Below are 18,585 nucleotides of genomic sequence, written 5' to 3'. Positions count from 1 at the left end.
GGAACGCGCGACCCCCGCCCATCCCCCACAGACTCAGGGATTTGGGGACCCCTCCCCCCACCCCCCCCGCCCCTCCCCCACCGCCTGAAGGGGGAGGGGGCGTTTTTGGGGGGGAGGGGGGGGAGGGGTCCCCCCATTGTTAATAAAGCACTTCCCCTCCCCCCCCAAATGGGTCTGGGGTCCCGAGTGGATTCTTGGGGGGTCCCGGGTGGATTTGGGGGGTCCCAAGTGGATTTTGGGGATTTTTTGGGGGGTCCCGAGTGGATTCTTGGGGGGTCCCAAGTGAATTTTGGGGGTCCCGAGTGGATTTTTGGGGGATTTTTGGGGGCCCCGAGGGGATTTTGGGGGTCCCGAGGGGATTTTGGGGATTTTTGGGGGGTCCCAAGTGGATTTGGGGGATTTTTTGGGGGTCCCGAGTGGATTTGGGGGGCCCCGAGTGGATTTTTGGGGGTCCCGAGGGGATTTTGGGGATTTTTGAGGGGTCCCGAGGGGATTTTTTGGGGGTCCCGGGTGAATTTCTGGGATTTTTGGGGGGTCCCGAGGGGATTTTGGGGGTCCCAAGTGGATTTTGGGGATTTTTGGGGGTCCCGAGTGAATTTTGGGGATTTTTTGGGGGGTCCCGAGTGGATTCTTGGGGGATTTTTGGGGGGTCCCGAGTGGATTTTTGGGGGTCCCGAGTGGATTTTGGGGGTCCCAAGTGGATTTTGGGGATTTTTGGGGGTCCCGAGGGGATTTTGGGGATTTTTGGGGGGTCCCGAGTGGATTCCTGGGGGATTTTGGGGGGTTCCGAGTGGATTTGGGGGGTCCTGAGTGAATTTTTGGGGGTCCCAAATGGATTTGAGGAATTTTTGGGGGTCCCGAGAGAATTTTGGGGATTTTTGGGGGGTCCCGAGTGGATTCTTGGGGGATTTTTGGGGGGTCCCGAGTGGATTTGGGGGGCCCCGAGTGGATTTTTGGGGGTCCCGAGGGGATTTTGGGGATTTTTGAGGGGTCCCGAGGGGATTTTTTGGGGGTCCCAAGTGGATTTTGGGGATTTTTGGGGGGTCCCGAGTGGATTTTGGGGATTTTTGGGGGTCCCGAGTGGATTTTTTGGGGGTCCCGAGTGAATTTTGGGGATTTTTTGGGGGTCCCAGGTGGATTTGGGGGATTTTTGGGGGGTCCCAGGTGGATTTTGGGGATTTTTGGGGGGTCCCAGGTGGATTTTGGGGATTTTTGGGGGTCCCAAGTGAATTTTTGGGATTTTTGGGGGTCCCGAGTGGATTTTGGGGATTTTTTTGGGGGGTCCCGAGTGGATTCTTGGGGGATTTTTGGGGGTCCCGAGTGGATTTGGGGGGTCCTGAGTGAATTTTTGGGGGTCCCAAGTGGATTTTGGGGATTTTTGGGGGGTCCCGAGTGGATTTTGGGGATTTTTTGGGGGGTCCCGAGGGGATTTTTGGGGGTCCCGAGGGGATTTTGGGGATTTTTGGGGGGTCCCGAGTGGATTTTGGGGGCTCAGCCCCTCCCCCCATTTGCCGTAGCCCCGCCCACTCCCCCAAGCCCCGCCCACTCCACGAGGCCACGCCCCTTTTCTGATCCGCTCTTTTTATTGGTTCACATCCGACGTCAATCAAAGGGGGGCGGGGTCAAAGGGGGAATTTGGGGCCATTTTGGGGCAATTTTGGGTGAATTTGGGGCCATTTTGGGTGAATTTTTCCCATTTTCGATGAATTTGGGGCCATTTTCGATGAATTTTCTCCATTTCGAGTAAATTTGGGGGCATTTTGGGTCATTTTTCCCCATTTTCGATGAATTTGGGGTCATTTCGGGTGAATTTGGGGCAGAACTGGAACAATTTTGGGGGAATTTTCTCAATTTTCGATGAATTTGGGGCCATTTCCATTCGATTTTGCTCAAACGTCGTTTTTTTGTCGTTCCCGGGGTTATCCGGGTGTTTTTTTGGGTCGATTCCGGCTGGTTTTGGGTCAATTCCAGCTGTTTTTGGGTCAATTCCAGCTATTTTCGGGTCAATTCCGGCTGTTTTTGGGTCAATTCCAGCTGTTTTCAGGTGGATTCCAGCTGTTTTTGGGGTTATCCAGGTGGTTTTGGGTGGATTCCGGCTGATTTCAGGGCTATTCCAGCTGGTTTTGGGTCAATTCCATCTGTTTTTGGGGTGGATTCCGGCTGTTTTTGGGGTTATCCGGCTGTTTTGGGGTCCATTCCAGCTGTTTTTGGGGCGATTCCAGCCGTTTTTGGGGTGATCCCGGCTGTTTTCAGGGCAATTCCAGTTGTTTTTGGGTCAATTCCGGCTGTTTTTGGGGCGATTCCAGCCGTTTTTGGGGTGATCCTGGCTGTTTTTGGGGTGATCCTGGCTGTTTTTGGGGTTATCCAGCTGTTTTCGGGTCAATTCCGGCTGTTTTTGGGGTGATTCCGGCTGGTTTTGGGGTTATCCAGGTGATTTTTGGGTGGATTCTGGCTGTTTTTGGGTCAATTCCGGGTGTTTTCAGGTGGATTCCAGCTGTTTTGGGGTTATCCAGGTGTTTTTGGGTCGATTCTGGCTGTTTTTGGGGTGATTCTGGCTGTTTTTGGGGTCAATTCCAGCTGTTTTGGGTTGATTCCAGCTGTTTTCAGGTGGATTCCGGCTGTTTTCAGGTGGATTCCGGCTGTTTTTGGGGTTATCCAGCTGTTTTCAGGGTTATCCAGCTGTTTTCAGGTTGATTCCGGCTGTTTTCAGGTGGATTCCGGCTGTTTTTGGGGTGATTCCGGCTGTTTTCGGGTGGATTCCAGCTGTTTTCGGGTCAATTCCAGCTGTTTTGGGGTCAATTCCGGCTGTTTTGGGGTCCATTCCGGCTGTTTTTGGGGTTATCCAGGTGTTTTTGGGGCGATCCTGGGTGTTTTCAGGGTTATCCAGGTGTTTTTGGGGCGATTCCGGCTGTTTTTGGGGTGATTCCAGCTGTTTGGGGTCCATTCCAGCTGTTTTCGGGGTGATTCCAGCTGTTTTTCAGGGCGGGGGCAGGGCCAGCAGCGGGGGCAGCAGCTCCTGGGGGTCCCCGCGCCCCCCGCCCGCCTCGGCCGAGTGTTTGCATTTCTCGGAGCCGCACTGGCACGGGAAGTATTTGCTCTTGATGTCCCAGAAACGATCCCCGTAATCGAACCTGGCAATCACAAATCACAAATCCTAAATTCTGTAATCCTGAATCCCAAATCCCGAATCCTGAATCCCAAATCCCGAATCCTGAATCCCAAATTCTGAATCCCAAATCCCAAATCCCAAATTCTGAATCCCAAATCCCAAATTTGGGTCTGGGGTCACCACAAATCCCAAATCCCAAATCCTGAATCACAAATCCCAAATCCCAAATTTGGGTCTGGGGTCACCACAAATCCCAAATCACAAATCCCGAATCCTGAATCCCAAATCCTGAATCCCAAATCCCAAATCCCAAATCCCAAATCCCGAATCCCAAATCCCAAATCCTGAATCCCAAATCCCAAATCCCAAATCCCGAATCCCAAATCCCAAATCCTGAATCCCAAATTCCGAATTCTGAATCCCAAATCCTGAATCCCAAATCCCAAATTCTGAATCCTGAATCCCAAATCCCAAAGCCCAAATCCCAAATCCTGAATTCCGAGTCCTGAATTCCGAGTCCTGAATCCCAAATCCCGAATCCCAAATCCCAAATCCTGAATCCCAAATCCTGAATCCCAAATCTCGAATCCCAAATCCCAAATCCTGAATTCCGAATCCTGAATCCCAAATCATGAATTTCCCGTGGGTTTGGGGTCATCTCAAATCCCAAATCCCAAATTCCAAATCCTGAATCCCAAATCTCAAATCACAAAGCCCAAATCCTGAATCCCAAATCCTGAATCCCAAATTCTGAATCCCAAATTCCGAATCCCAAATCCCAAATCCCAAATCCTGAATCCTGAATCCCAAATCCTGAATCCAAATCCCAAATCCTGAATCCCAAATCCCAAATCCCAAATTTGGGTCTGGGGTCACCACAAATCCCAAATCCCAAATTCTGAATCCCAAATCCCAAATCCTGAATCCCAAATCACGAATTTCCCGTGGGTTTGGGGTCATCTCAAATCCCAAATCCCAAATTCCAAATCCTGAATCCCAAATCTCAAATCCCAAATCCCGAATCCCAAATCCCAAATTCTGAATCCCAAATCCCAAATTCTGAATCCAAATCCTGAATCCCAAATCCTGAATCCCAAATCCTGAATCCCGAATCCCAAATCCCGAATCCCAAATCCCACCCCAAAATGCCCCCCCAAATCCCCAATAAATCCCAATAAACCCCAATAAATCCCAATAAAACCCCAAAAAATCCATATAAAACCCCAATAAATCCCAATAAATCCCAATAAATCCCAATAAAACCCCAATAAATCCCAATAAATCCCAATAAATCCCAATAAATCGATATAAAGCCCCAATAAATCCCAATAAAATCCCAATAAATCGATATAAAATCCCAACCCCAGCTCCTCCCCGGGCCGGATGTGGCGGCTGCTGAAGAAGGCGATGTGGGGGAAGCCCCAAAAACCCCAAAATAACCCAAATAAATCCCAATAAATCCTAATAAATCGATATAAAACCCCAATAAATCCATATAAAACCCCAAAAAATCCCAATAAATCCCAATAAATCCATATAAAATCCCAATAAATCCATATAAAACCCCAAAATTACCCCAATAAATCCAAATAAATCCCAATAAATCCATATAAAACCCAAATAAATCCCAATAAATCCCAATAAATCCATATAAAATCCCAATAAATCCTAATAAATCGATATAAAACCCCAATATATCCTAATAAATCCTTATAAATCCCCAATAAATCCCAATAAATCCATATAAAATCCCAATAAATCCTAAGAAATCCCAATAAATCCCCAATAAATCCCAGTAAACCCCAAAAAATCCCAATAAAATCCCAATAAATTCTAATAAAACCCCAATAAATCCTAATAAATCCTAATAAATCCCTAATAAATACCTAATAAAATCGCAATAAACCCCAATAAATCCCAAATAAGTCCCAATAAATCCTAATAAATCCTAATAAATACCTAATAGAATCCCAATAAACCCCAATAAATCCCTATAAAATCCCAATAAATCCCAATAAATCCATATAAAATCCCAATAAATCCCAATAAATCCATATAAAACCCAAATAAATCCCAATAAATCCCAATAAATCCATATAAAATCCCAATAAATCCATATAAAATCCCAATAAATCCATATAAAATCCCAATAAATCCCAACAAATCCATATAAAATCCCAATAAATCCCAATAAACCCCAATAAATCCATATAAAATCCCAATAAATCGATATAAAATCCCGACCCCAGCTCCTCGCCGGGCCGGATGTGGCGGCTGCTGAAGAAGGCGATGCGGGGGAAGCCCCAAAATAACCCAATAAATCCCAATAAATCCATATAAAACCCCAATAAATCCATATAAAACCCCAATAAATCCATATAAATCCCAATAAATCCATATAAAATCCCAATAAATCCATATAAAACCCCAATAAATCCCAATAAAACCTCAATAAAACCCCAATAAATCCATATAAAATCCCAATAAATCCATATAAAACCCCAATATATCCTAATAAGTCCTAATAAATCCCCAATAAATCCTAATAAGTCCTAATAATTCTCCAATAAATCCTAATAAATCCTAATAAATACCTAATAAAATCGCAAAAAGCCCAAATAAATCCCAATAAATCCCAATAAATCCCAATAAATCCATATAAAACCCCAATAAATCCATATAAAACCCCAATAAATCCATATAAAACCCCAAAATAACCCCAATAAATCCCAATAAATCCAAATAAATCCATATAAAACCCCAATAAATCCCAATAAATCCCAATAAATCCATATAAAATCCCAATAAATCCCAATAAATCCCAATAAATCCCAATAAACCCCAATAAATCCATATAAAATCCCAATAAATCCCAATAAATCCCAATAAACCCCAATAAATCGATATAAAATCCCGACCCCAGCTCCTCCCCGGGCCGGATGTGGCGGCTGCTGAAGAAGGCGATGCGCGGGAAGCGCAGGTCCTGGTGTAACATGAACACCCTGACGGGGATGATGTTGGGGTCGCACAGGTGGTTGATGAAGCGACTGACGTTGCCGTAGTAACGGGCGTCGATGCAGTACACCTCGCCGTCCTGGGCAACATTTGGGGGGGTTTTGGATGTTTTTGGGGGTTTTGGGGATCCCCCAAAAAATCTCTGGAGTCCTCCTGAACATCTGGGATCCCCCAAGATCCCCAGGACCCCTCCCCAAATTCCTGGGACCCCCCCAAAGGGGCTCCAGCTCCATTGGCTCAATGGGGTAGACCTGGTGGCCCAAATTTTGGGGGGTTTTTGGGAAGATTTGGGGTTTTTTTGTCATTTTTGGGGATTTTTGGGATCCCCAAAAAATCTCTGGAGTCCCCAAAATCCCCAGACCCCTCCCCAAATTTCTGAGACCCCTCCCCAAATTCCTGGGATCCCCCAAATGGAACTGGAGCCCCATTGGCTCAATGGGGTTGACCTGGTGGCCCAAATTTTGGGGGTTTTTGGGAAGATTTGGGGTTTTTTTTGTTGTTTTTGGGGGTTTTTGGGATCCCCAAAAAATCTCTGGAGCCCTCCTGAACACCTGGGACCCCCCAAAATCCCCGGGACCCCTCCCCAAATTCCTGGGACCCCCCCAAAGTGACTCCAGCCCCATTTGGGGTAGACCTGGTGGCCCAAATTTTTGGGGTTTAATCCTAAAAATTCGGGATTTTTTTTTTTTCCTGGGATTCCCAAAATCCCCCAGGGACCCCCAAAGACCCCCAGGACCCCCCAGGACCCCCCCAGACCCCCCAAACCCCCCCAGACCCCCCAAACCTTGTTGTCCAGGTCGAACAGGTAAGAATCGTCCTCCCTCACATCGGCCTCAGCATCCGAAATCAGCTCCCCCACGTACCTGGGGGGGACAAAAAATCCTCATTTTGGGACCCCAAAACCACCCAAAATCACCCCAAAACCAACAGAAATCCCACCTGGGGGACTCTGAAATACCCTGGGACACCCAAAAAATCCACAAATATTTTTTAACCCCTTTTTTTCTGATTTCTCTCCTCATTTTTGTGCTTTTTTCCCCCATTTTTTGTTGTTTTTCTCCCCATTCCCGTTTTTTTTTTCCCATTTTTCCCATTTTTCACCCCATTTCTGTTGTTTTTTCCCCATTTTTGACATTTTTTCTCCCCATTTTTATGTCTTTGTCCCATTCCCATTGATTTTTCCCATTTTTGCTGTTTTTCACCCCATTTTTTGTGCTTTTTTTCCCATTTTTTTTGCATTTTTTCCCATTTTTCCCTCCATTTTTATTTTTTCCCTTTTTTGCCCTTTTTCACCCCATTTTTTGAGCCTTTTTTCCCATTTTTTTGGTGTTTTTTCCCCATTTTTTCTATTTTTCCTCCCACATTTTATATTTTTTCCCATTTTTGCCATTTTTCACCCCAATTTTTGTGCTTTTTTTCTCATTTTTTGGTACTTCTTCCCCATTTTTTCTATTTTTCCTCCCATTTCTGTGATTTTTTCCCGTTTTTGCCGCTTTTCACCCCATTTTTTTTGCGTTTTCTCCCCATTATTCTGATTTTTCCTCCCATTTTTGTTATTTTTTTGCCATTTTTGACCCCATTTTTTGTGCTTTTTTTTCCTTTTTTTTTGCGTTTTTTCCCCATTTTTTCTATTTTTTCCCCCATTTTTGTTATTTTTCCCATTTTTGCCGTTTTTCACCCCATTTTTTTTGTACTTTCTCCCCATTATTATGATTTTTCCTCCCATTTTTGTTATTTTTTTCCCATTTTTGACCCCATTTTTTGTGCTTTTTTTTCCATTTTTTTTGCGTTTTTTCCCCATTTTTTCTATTTTTTTCCCCATTTCTGTCATTTTTCCCGTTTTTGCCGTTTTTCACCCCATTTCTTTTGTACTTTCTCCCCATTATTATCATTTTTTCCCCCGTTTTTTGCCATTTTTGACCCCATTTTTTGTGCTTTTTTTTCCATTTTTTTTGCGTTTTTCCCCATTTTTTCTATTTTTCCTCCCATTTTTGTTATTTTTCCCATTTTTGCCGTTTTTCACCCCATTTTTTTTGCGTTTTTTCCCCATTATTCAGATTTTTCCTCCCATTTTTGTTATTTTTTCCCATTTTTGCCATTTTTCACCCCATTTTTTGAGCTTTTTTCCCCTTTTTTTTTGCGTTTTTTCCCCATTTTTTGTATTTTTCCCCCACATTTTATATTTTTTCCCGTTTTTGCCGTTTTTCACCCCAATTTCCCGCCCCTCACTCGCAGATGAAGGTCCCGGGGGGAATCGCCTGCAGCGCCCGGACGCCCCAGCCCATCTTGGCCGTGCGGTAAAGCTGCAGCCGGACCCTGGAATGGGGCAAAAACACCGGATTTTGGGAAAAAACACCGGGAAAAGGGAATTTGGGGGAAAAAACGGGAATTTTGGGGAAAAAAAAACGGGATTTTTGGGGTTGGAAATGGGAATTTGGGGGAAAAAATGGGGATTTTTTGGGGAAAAAATGGGGATTTTTGGGGGAAAAAGGGAAATTTTGGGGTTGGAAATGGGGAAAAAATGAGAATTTTGGGGAAAAAATGGGAATTTGGGGGAAAAATGGGAATTTGGGGGGAAAAATGGGATTTTTGGGGAACAAACCAGGATTTTTGGGGTTGGAAATGGGAATTTGGGGGAAAAAACGGGAATTTTGGGGAAAAAAACCGGGATTTTTGGGGATGGAAATGGGAATTTGGGGGGGAAAAAATGGGGATTTTTTGGGGAAAAAATGGGGATTTTTGGGGAAAAAATGGGGATTTTTGGGGGAAAAAATGAGGATTTTTTGGGGAAAAAATGGGGATTTTTGGGGGAAAAAGGGAAATTTTGGGGTTGGAAATGGGGAAAAAATGAGAATTTTGGGGGAAAAATGGGAATTTGGGGGAAAAAATGGGAATTTGGGGGAAAAAATGGGATTTTTGGGGAACAAACCAGGATTTTTGGGGTTGGAAATGGGAATTTGGGGGGAAAAAAATGGGAATTTTTTGGGGAAAAATGGGAATTTTGTGGGGAGAAGTGGGAGGAAAATGGAGAAAAACGGGAATTTTGGGGGGAAAAAGGGGAATTTTGGGGTTGGAAATGGGGAAAAAATGAGAATTTTGGGGGAAAAAAATGGGAAAACAGGAATTTGGGGGGAAAATGGGGATAGGGGAAAAAAATGGGATTTTTGGGGTGGGAAATGAGGAAAAATTGGGAATTTTTGGGGTTGGAAAAGGGGGAAAAATGGGAATTTTGGGGTTTTTGGGGTGGGGACTTTGGATTTTTGGGGTTTTTGGGTTTTTTTGGGGGGGAATTTTTGATTTTTGGGGTTTTTGGGGTTTTTCAGGGTAGGGATTTTGGATTTTTGGGGTTTTTGGGGGTGGGGATTTTGGATTTTGGGGTTTTTTGGGGGTGGAAATTTTGGATTTTTGGGGTTTTTTGGGGTGGGAATTTTGGATTTTTGGGGTTTTTGGGGTGGGAATTTTGGATTTTTGGGGTTTTTTGGGGTGGAAATTTTGGATTTTTGGGGTTTTTTGGGGTGGGGATTTTGGATTTTTGGGGTGGAGATTTTGGATTTCAGGTTATTTTTGGGGTCTCACTTGATGCCGCTCTGCACCACGCGGTTCTTGCAGCTCCTCCAGCAGGTGCAGGCCTGGTTACACTCGAAAATCAGGGGGGGCTCGATTTTATTGAACTCCTGCAGCAGCCGCCCGTCCTGGGAGGGGGAAAAACGGGCCCTGAAACACCCCAAAATCACCCCAAAAACGGACTGGGAATGACCTAAAAACAGCCCCAAAATCAGCCCAAAATCACCCCAAAAACTGACTGGAAACACCCCAAAATCACCCCAAAAACGGACTGGAAATACCCAAAAATCAGCCCCAAAATCAGCCCAAAAACTGACTGGAAATGACCTAAAATTAACCCAAAAAACAGCTTGGAAATTACCTAAAAACAGCCCCAAATCAGCCCAAAATCACCCCAAAAACAGCCTGGAAATGACCTAAAAACAGCCCCAAATCAGCCCAAAATCACCCCAAAAACAACCTGGAAATGACCTAAAACCAGCCCAAAAATCAGCCCAAAAACGGACTGGAAATACCCAAAAATCAGCCCCAAAATCACCCCAAAAACTGACTGGAAACACCCCAAAATCACCCCAAAAACTGACTGGAAACACCCCAAAATCAGCCCAAAAACTGACTGGAAATGACCTAAAAACAGCCCCAAAAATGGACTGGAAATTACCTAAAATTAACCCAAAAACCAGCTTGGAAATGACCTAAAAACAGCCCCAAATCAGCCCAAAATCACCCCAAAAACAGCCTGGAAATGACCTAAAAACAGCCCAAAAATCACCCCAAAATCACCCCAAAAACGGACTGGAAATGACCTAAAATTAACCCAAAAACCAGCTTGGAAATGACCTAAAAACAGCCCCAAATCAGCCCAAAATCACCCCAAAAACAGACTGGGAATGACCTAAAATTAACCCAAAAAATAGACTGGAAATAACCTAAAATCACCCCAAAATCACCCCAAAACCAGACTGGAAATGACCTAAAAACAGCCCAAAAATCACCCCAAAATCACCCCAAAAACGGACTGGAAATACCCAAAAATCAGCCCCAAAATCACCCCAAAATCACCCCAAAAACTGACTGGAAATTACCTAAAATTAACCCAAAAAACAGCTTGGAAATAACCTAAAAATAGCCCCAAATCAGCCCAAAATCACCCCAAAAACTGACTGGAAATGACCTAAAATCACCCCAAAACCAAAATGGAAATATCCCAAAATCAGCCCAAAAAACACCCCAAAAACTGACCAGAAATAACTTAAAAATAACCCAAAAAATAGACTGGAAATGACCTAAAATCACCCCAAAATCACCCCAAAAATGGACTGGAAATACCCCAAAATCAGCCCCAAAATCACCCCAAAAACTGACTGGAAATTACCTGAAATTAACCCAAAAAACACCCCAAAATCACCCCAAAACCAGACCAGAAATAACCTAAAATTACCCCAAAAACCAGACCAGAAATAACCTAAAATTACCCCAAAATGAGCCCAAAAACTGACTGGAAATAACCTAAAATTAACCCAAAAAAACCAGCCCCAAAATAGCCTGGAAATAACCTAAAAATACCCCAAAATCACCCCAAAAATAACCTAAAAACACCCAAAAATCAGCCCAAAAAATAAATTGGAAATGACTTAAAAATACCCCAAAATTACCCCAAAACCCCCCAAAATTTGGTGGTTTTGGGGTCATTTTTGGTTGGTTTTTTTTAAGTTTTTTTGGGGTATTTTTGAAAATTTTCAGGGTTATTTTTGAGGTATTTTGGGGCTGTTTTGGAGTCATTTTTGGGATGATTTTTGGGGTATTTTTGGGGCATTTTGGGGCTGTTTTTGAGTGATTTTTGAGTTTATTTTTGGGCTGGTTTTGGGTCATTTTTGGGGTATTTTTGGGGGTTTTTGGGGTGATTTTTGGGGTTTTTTTGGGGCTGTTTAGAGATTATTTTTGAAATATTTTGGGGGATTTTTGGGGCTGTTTTGGGTTTTTTTTTTGGGATATTTTTAAGATTTTTTGAGGTTATTTTTAGGGGATTTTTGGGCTGTTTTGGGGTGATTTTTGGGGTGATTTTGGGGCTGTTTTGGGGTGATTTTTGGGGTATTTTGGGGTGTTTTTGGGGGTCTCTCACCTTGTCGTACCAGCAGCGGATGCTCAGCTGCCCGCACAGGCAGTTGGAGGAGGAACAATCGTCCTGGCAGGTGCAGTGCTGAAAAACCCCAGAATCACCCCAAAATCAACCCAAAATCAATCCAAAATCCACCCAAAATCACCTGAAAATAGCCCCAGAATCACCCAAAAATAACCCCAAAAATCATCCCAAAATCACTCGAAAATTACCCCAAAACCCACCCAAAATCACCCCAAAATCACCCCAAAATCCACCCCAAAATCACTCCAAAATCACCCCAAAATCACCCCAAAACAGCCCCAAAATCACCCCAAAATAACCCCAAAATCACCCCAAAATCACCCCAAAATCAACCCCAAAATCCCCCCAAAATCCCCCCAAAATCCACCCAAAATCCCCCCAAAAAACCAAAACCTTGAATGACCAAAAATACCTGAAAAGAAACCCAAAAAAATGGAAAATTTCCCCAAAAATTACCACAAAAATTAAGAAAACTGCAACAAATTAACTCGAAATTAACCCAAAATGCTCCAAATTCCCCCCAGGACCCCCCAAGACCCCAAAAATTCCCTTGAGGACCCCCCAGGACCCCCCAAAACCCCCCAGGACCCCCAAAACCCCCCCGTACCTGCAGGTGGGTGATGCTGTGGTCGATGTTCATGGTGGAGGTCTCAGCAGGACCCCCCAAAATGCCCCAAATTCCACCCAAATTTCCCCCAAAACCCCCCCAAATTCCACTCAGGACCCCCCAAATTCCCCCCAAATTTCACCCAGGACCCCCCAGGACCCCCAAAATCCCCCCCAAAACCCCCCCAGGACCCCCGTACCTGCAGGTGGGTGATGTTGTGGTCGATGTTCATGGTGGAGGTCTCAGCAGGAACCCCCCAAACTCACCCAGGACCCCCAAAATGCCCCAAATTCCACCCAAATTCCCCCCAGGACCCCCAAAATTCCTTCCAGCACCCCCTAAACCCCCCCAGGACCCCCCAAAATTCCCCCCAGGACCCCCCAGGACCCCCCAAAAGCCCCCCGTACCTGCAGGTGGGTGATGTTGTGGTCGATGTTCATGGTGGAGATCTCGAAGTTCTCAGTGAGATCCTCCCCAAAATGCCCCCAAAACCCCCCCAAATTCCACTCAGGACCCCCCAAATTTCACCCAGGACCCCCCAGGACCCCCAAAATCCCCCCCAGGACCCCCCAACCCCCCCGTACCTGCAGGTGGGTGATGTTGTGGTCGATGTTCATGGTGGAGGTCTCGCAGTTCTCCGCGAGATCCCCCCAAATTCCACCCAAAATGCCCCCAAAACCCCCCCAAATTCCACTCAGGACCCCCCAAATTCCCCTCAAATTTCCCCCAGGACCCCCCAAACCCCCCCAGGACCCCCAAAACCCCCCCGTACCTGCAGGTGGGTGATGTTGTGGTCGATGTTCATGGTGGAGGTCTCGCAGTTCTCCGCGAGATCACCCCCAAAATGCCCCAAATTCCACCCAAAATTCTCCCCAAATTCCACTCAGGACCCCCCAAACCCCTCCAGGACCCCCCAAACCCCCCCAGGACCCCCCAAGCCCCCCGTACCTGCAGGTGGGTGATGTTGTGGTCGATGTTCATGGTGGAGGTCTCGCAGTTCTCCGCGAGATTCCCCCAAATTCCACCCAAAATGCCCCCAAAACCGCCCCAAATTCCACTCAGGACCCCCCAAAATGTCCCAAATTCCACCCAGGACCCCCCAGGACCCCCAAAACCCCCCAAAGCCCCCCGTACCTGCAGGTGGGTGATGTTGTGGTCGATGTTCATGGTGGAGATCTCGAAGTTCTCAGTGAGATCCCCCGAAATTCCACCCAAAATGCCCCCAAATTTCCCCCAAATTTCCCCCAGGACCCCCCAAATTCCCCCCAAATTTCACCCAGGACCCCCCAAACCCCCCCAGGACCCCCAAGCCCCCCGTACCTGGAGGTGGGTGATGTTGTGGTCGATGTTCATGGTGGAGGTCTCGCAGTTCTCCGCGATGTATTTGTAATCCTGCGGACACGGCTCCTCGTCCACGCCGTTCACGCACGGGATGGGAACGTTCTCGTGGCCACGGGCGACGTCCCTGAGCCGGGAGAAAACGGGAATTCAGCGCAAAAACGGGGGAAAAACGGGAAAAATGGGGAGTTCCCGCGAAAATCCGGGGAAAAACGGTGAAAATCCCGCGAAAATCCGGGGAAAAATGGTGAAAATCCCGCGAAAAACGGTGAAAAATCTGAAAAAAAAATCAGAAAAAAATCAGGAAAAAGTCCAAAAAAATTCCCCCAAAAAATCCCGAAAAATTCCTGAAAAATTCCCCAAAAATTCCCCAAAAAATTTCCAAATAATTCCCAAAAAATTCCTAAAAATTGGCAAAAAAATCCCCAAAAAATCGCAAAAAAATCCCCAAAAAATCAGAAAAAAGTCCAAAAAAATTCCCCCAAAAAAATCCTGAAAAATTCCCAAAAAATTCCCAAATAATTTCAAAAAAAATTTCCAAAAATTCCCAAAAAAATCCCAAAAAACCTTGCAGAAAAATCCCAAAAAATCCTTTAAAAATCCCGAAAAAATTCTTAAAAAATCCCTAAAAAATCGGAAAAAAAACAGAAAAAAATCCCCAAAAAATCCCCAAAAAATTCCCAAAAATTCCCGAAAAATCCCCAAAGAATTCCCAAGTAATTTCCAAAAAATTCCCCAAAAATTCCTAAAAATTGGTAAAAAAAATCCCCAAAAAAATCCCGAAAAAATCAGGAAAAAAAAAATCGGAAAAAAATACAAAAAAATTCCCAAAAAAATCCCCAAAAATTCCCAAAAATTCCTGAAAAATCCCCAAAAAATTCCCAAATAATTACAAAAAAATTCCCCCAAAATTCCTAAAAATTGGCAAAAAAAATCCCCAAAAAATCCCCAAAAAATCCCCAAAAAATCAGAAAAAAAGAAAAAAAAATCCCGAAAAATTTCCCAAAAAATTCCCGGAAAATTCCCAAAAATTCCCGAAAATTCCCGAAAAATTCCCGAACATTCCAGAACATTCTGGAGGTGTTTCCCCACCTGCTGACGATGCGCTCGGTGTGCAGGGCACGCTCGGCCGCCCCCAGCCGCAGTTTCCGGTTGAGCTGCCCAAATTCCCCCAAAAAAATCCCTCAAAAAAATCCCAAAATAATAAAAAAAAAATTCCCAAAAAATTCACAAAAATTCCCGAAAAATCCCCCCAAAAAAATCTCGCAAAAATTCCTGAAAAATCCCAAAAAAATAAAAAAACAATCAGAAAAAAATCAGAAAAAAATCAAAAAAAGATCTGAAAAAATTCCCAAAAATTCCCGAAAATTCCCAAAAATTCCTGAAAAATCCCCCAAAAAATCCCCCAAAAAATCTCACCAAAAAGTCCTTAAAAATCACAAAAAAATCCCTAAAAAATCCTGAAAAAATCAGAAAAAAATCCGAAAAAAAATCTGAAAAAAATCTGAAAAAAATCTGAAAAATCCCAAAAAATTCCCGGAAAATTCCCAAAAATTCCCGAAAAATTCCCAGGGAATTCCCAGTGTTTCCCCACCTGCTGACGATGCGCTCGGTGTGCAGGGCGCGCCCGGCCGCCCCCAGCCGCAGTTTCCAGTTGAGCTGTGGCGCCACCCAAAAAACCCCAAATCCCCAAAAGATCCCTAAAAAATTCCCAAAAAATCCCAAAATAATAAAAAAAAATTACAAAAAAAATTTCCAAAAATTCTCGAAAATCCCCCAAAAAACCTCCCAAAAAATCCAAAAAAATCCCTTAAAAATCCTTTAAAAATCCCCCAAAAATCTGAAAAAAATCTGAAAAAAATCCAAAAAATCAAAAAAAAATCCGAAAAAATTCCAAAAAAAATCCCAAAAAATTCCCGAAAAATCCCCCCAAAAAATCTCGCAAAACCCCTGGAAAATCACAAAAAAATCCTGAAAAAATCCCCAAAAAATCAGAAAAAAATCTGAAAAAAAATCCAAAAAAAAATCCAAAAAATTCCCCAAAAATTCCCCAAAAATTCCCGGAAAATTCCCAAAAAATTCCCAAACATTCCAGAACATTCTGGATCCGTTTTCCCACCTGCTGACGATGCGCTCGGTGTGCAGGGCGCGCCCGGCCGCCCCCAGCCGCAGTTTCCGGTTGAGCTGCAGAGCCACCCAGACCTCGGAGCGCTCCGGGGTCAGATCCAGGGGGGAATCGCCCTCCTTGTTCCGAACCTCGGGATCGGCCCCCCGGGACAGGAACAGGCTGGGAATGAGGGGAGGGGCTCAGGGACCACCCACCCAAATCCAGGGAATGACCCCCGGAATCCTGGGAACATCCCCTGGAATTTTGGGATTCATCAATTCCAGGGAATTCCCAAATTCCGGCCCAAATCCCAACGAGGATTCATCAATTCCAAGCCGAAATTCCAGAGATTTCCACCCACCCAAAATTCTGGGACCACCCACCCAAATCCAGGGACCACCCACCCAAATCCTGGGAACGACCCCCGGAATTTTGGGATCGTCCCTGGAATTTTGGGATTCATCAATTCCAGGGATCCCCAAATTCCAATGAGGATCCTGAAATTCCGACCCGAAATTCCGGAGATTTTCCCCCCCTAAAAATTCTGGGACCACCCCTCAAATTTCAGGGACCACCCACCCAAATTCTGGGAACAACCCTCGGAATTCCAGAGAATTCCACAATTCCAGGGATTCACCAATTCCGGCCCAAATCCCAACGAGGATTCATCGATTCCAACCCGAAATTCCAGAGATTTCCACCCCCCAAAATTCTGGGACCACCCACCCAAATCCAGGGACCACCCACCCAAATTCTGGGAACAACCCCCGGAATCCAGGGATTGCCCCTCAAAATTCCAGGAATTCCCCAATTCCGGCCCGAATTCCAACGAGGATTCATCAATTCCAAGCTGAAATTCCAGAGATTTCCACCCCCCAAACTCAGGGAATTTGCCCTGAAGCCCCCAGACCCAATTCCCTCACCTGTCCCTGTGACCCCCCAGGTGTCCCCATCCCCCTGTGACCCCCCCAAAGCCCCCAGACCCATTTCCCTCACCTGTCCCTGTGACCCCCCTGTGACCCCCCAGGTGTCCCCAGCCCCCCTGAAGCCCCCAGACCCATTTACCTGACACAGTCATAACTCTCACCTGGCAGTGATGTGCAGGGGCGTGTCCCCATGTCCCCAGGTGTCCCCATGACCCCAGGTGTCCCCAGGTGTCCCCAGGTGTCCCCAGGTGTCCCCAGGTGTCCTGTGACCCCCCAGGTGTCCCCAGCCCCCCCAGGACCCCCCGAAGCCCCCAGACCCATTTACCTGACACAATCATGATAACTCTCCCTGGCAGCGATGTGCAGGGGCGTGTCCCCGTGTCCCCAGGTGTCCCCATGACCCCAGGTGTCCCCCGGTGTCCCCAGGTGTCCCCAGCCCCCCTGAAGCCCCCAGACCCATTTACCTGACACAGTCATGGTAGCTCTCCCTGGCAGCGATGTGCAGGGGCGTGTCCCCGTGGAAGTTGTGTCCCTGTGTCCCCAGGTGTCCTGTGACCCCCCAGGTGTCCCCAGGTGTCCCCAGCCCCCCTGAAGCCCCCAGACCCATTTACCTGACACAGTCATGGTAACTCTCCCTGGCAGTGATGAGCAGGGGCGTGTCCCCGTGGAAGTTGTGTCCCCATGACCCCAGGTGTCCCCTGACCCCTGTGACCCCCCAGGTGTCCTGTGACCCCTGTGACCCCCCCGAAGCCCCCAGACCCATTTACCTGACACAATCATGGTAGCTCTCCCTGGCAGCGATGTGCAGGGGCGTGTCCCCGTGGAAGTTGACCGCGTGCAGGTCGCACTGAGCGTTCAGCAGAACCTCGGCGATCTCGGCGCTGCCCGTGAACGACGCCCAGTGCAGGCAGATGTTCTCCTCCTGGGGACAGGTGGGGACAGGTGTGGGACAGGTGTGTCACAGGTGTGTCACAGGTGCCCCCAGGTGTCCCCAGGTGTGTCCCAGGTGTACCCAGGGTGTCCCAAGGGGTGTCTCAGCTGTCCCCAGGTGTCCCAGGTGTCCCCAGGTGTCTCCAGGTGTATCTCAGGTGCCCCCAGGTGTGTCCCCAGGTGTCCCCAGATGTCCCCAGGTGTGTCCCAGGTGTCCCCAGGTGTCTCTGGTGTCCCCAGGTGTCCCCAGGTGTATCTCAGGTGTATCTCAGGTGTCCCCAGGTGTCTCCAGGTGTCCCCAGATGTCCCCAGGTGTGTCCCCAGGTGTCCCCAGGTGTGTCCCCAGGTGTGTCCCAGATGTCCCCAGGTGTGTTCCAGATGTATCCTCTCTATCCCAGGTGTCCCCAGGTGTGTCCCAGGTGTATCTCAGATGTCCCCAAGTGTGTCCCAGATGTCCCCAGGTACCCCCAGGTGTGTTCCAGATGTCCCCAGGTGCGTCTCAGGTGTCCCCAGTGTCCCCAGGTGTGTTCCAGGTGTCCCCAGTATCCCCAGGTGTGCTCCAGGTGTGTTCCAGAACGTGCTCTAGAACGTGCTCTAGACTGGGTTCTAGACCGGTTCTAGATCGGGCTCTAGACTGTTCTAGAGCGGGTTCTGGATTGTTCTAGATCGGGTTCTGGATTGTTCTAGACTGGGTTCTAGGTTGAGTTCTTGACTGTTCTGGACTGGGTTCTAGACTCGGTTCCAGGTGTGTCCCCAGGTATCCCCAGGTGTCCCCAGGTGTCCCCAGGTGTGTCCCCAGGTGTGTTTTTGGTGTCTCCAGGTGTCCCCAGGTGTTCCAGATGTCCC

At 46.5% G+C, this 18,585-nt stretch overlaps 1 protein-coding gene and 1 long non-coding RNA gene across 5 annotated transcripts in view; one reads left to right on the top strand and one right to left on the bottom strand.

Moving 5' to 3' along the window:
* Window positions 1–1,482: 1,482 nt before the first annotated feature.
* LOC131588492 (uncharacterized) lies at window positions 1,483–3,110 on the top strand. Of its 4 annotated transcripts, none has more exons than XR_009279585.1 (4): window positions 1,483–2,075; window positions 2,369–2,430; window positions 2,578–2,846; window positions 2,950–3,086. It is a non-coding gene; the product is annotated as an uncharacterized LOC131588492 (long non-coding RNA). The 4 variants fall into 4 exon arrangements; XR_009279586.1 differs by having other exon boundaries at window positions 2,578–2,848; window positions 2,930–2,960; XR_009279587.1 differs by having other exon boundaries at window positions 1,484–2,075; window positions 2,578–2,773; window positions 2,982–3,110.
* The window catches only part of LOC131588491 (histone-lysine N-methyltransferase EHMT2-like), a 38,430-nt gene continuing 22,809 nt past the window's right edge, over window positions 2,965–18,585 (bottom strand). The window contains 9 exon segments of the mRNA XM_058857380.1: window positions 2,965–3,131; window positions 6,028–6,203; window positions 6,909–6,987; window positions 8,354–8,440; window positions 9,701–9,816; window positions 11,811–11,888; window positions 13,759–13,903; window positions 15,896–16,063; window positions 17,577–17,731. Of these exon segments, the coding sequence (XP_058713363.1) occupies window positions 2,978–3,131; window positions 6,028–6,203; window positions 6,909–6,987; window positions 8,354–8,440; window positions 9,701–9,816; window positions 11,811–11,888; window positions 13,759–13,903; window positions 15,896–16,063; window positions 17,577–17,731 (1,158 nt within the window). The 3' untranslated portion in view covers window positions 2,965–2,977.

The sequence above is a fragment of the Poecile atricapillus genome, chromosome 26 (genome assembly GCF_030490865.1).
Source record: "Poecile atricapillus isolate bPoeAtr1 chromosome 26, bPoeAtr1.hap1, whole genome shotgun sequence".
NCBI classification, from domain to species: Eukaryota; Metazoa; Chordata; class Aves; order Passeriformes; family Paridae; genus Poecile; species Poecile atricapillus.
Note: the sequence above shows the minus strand (reverse complement) of the source record. Positions and strands in the feature narration are given on the sequence as shown.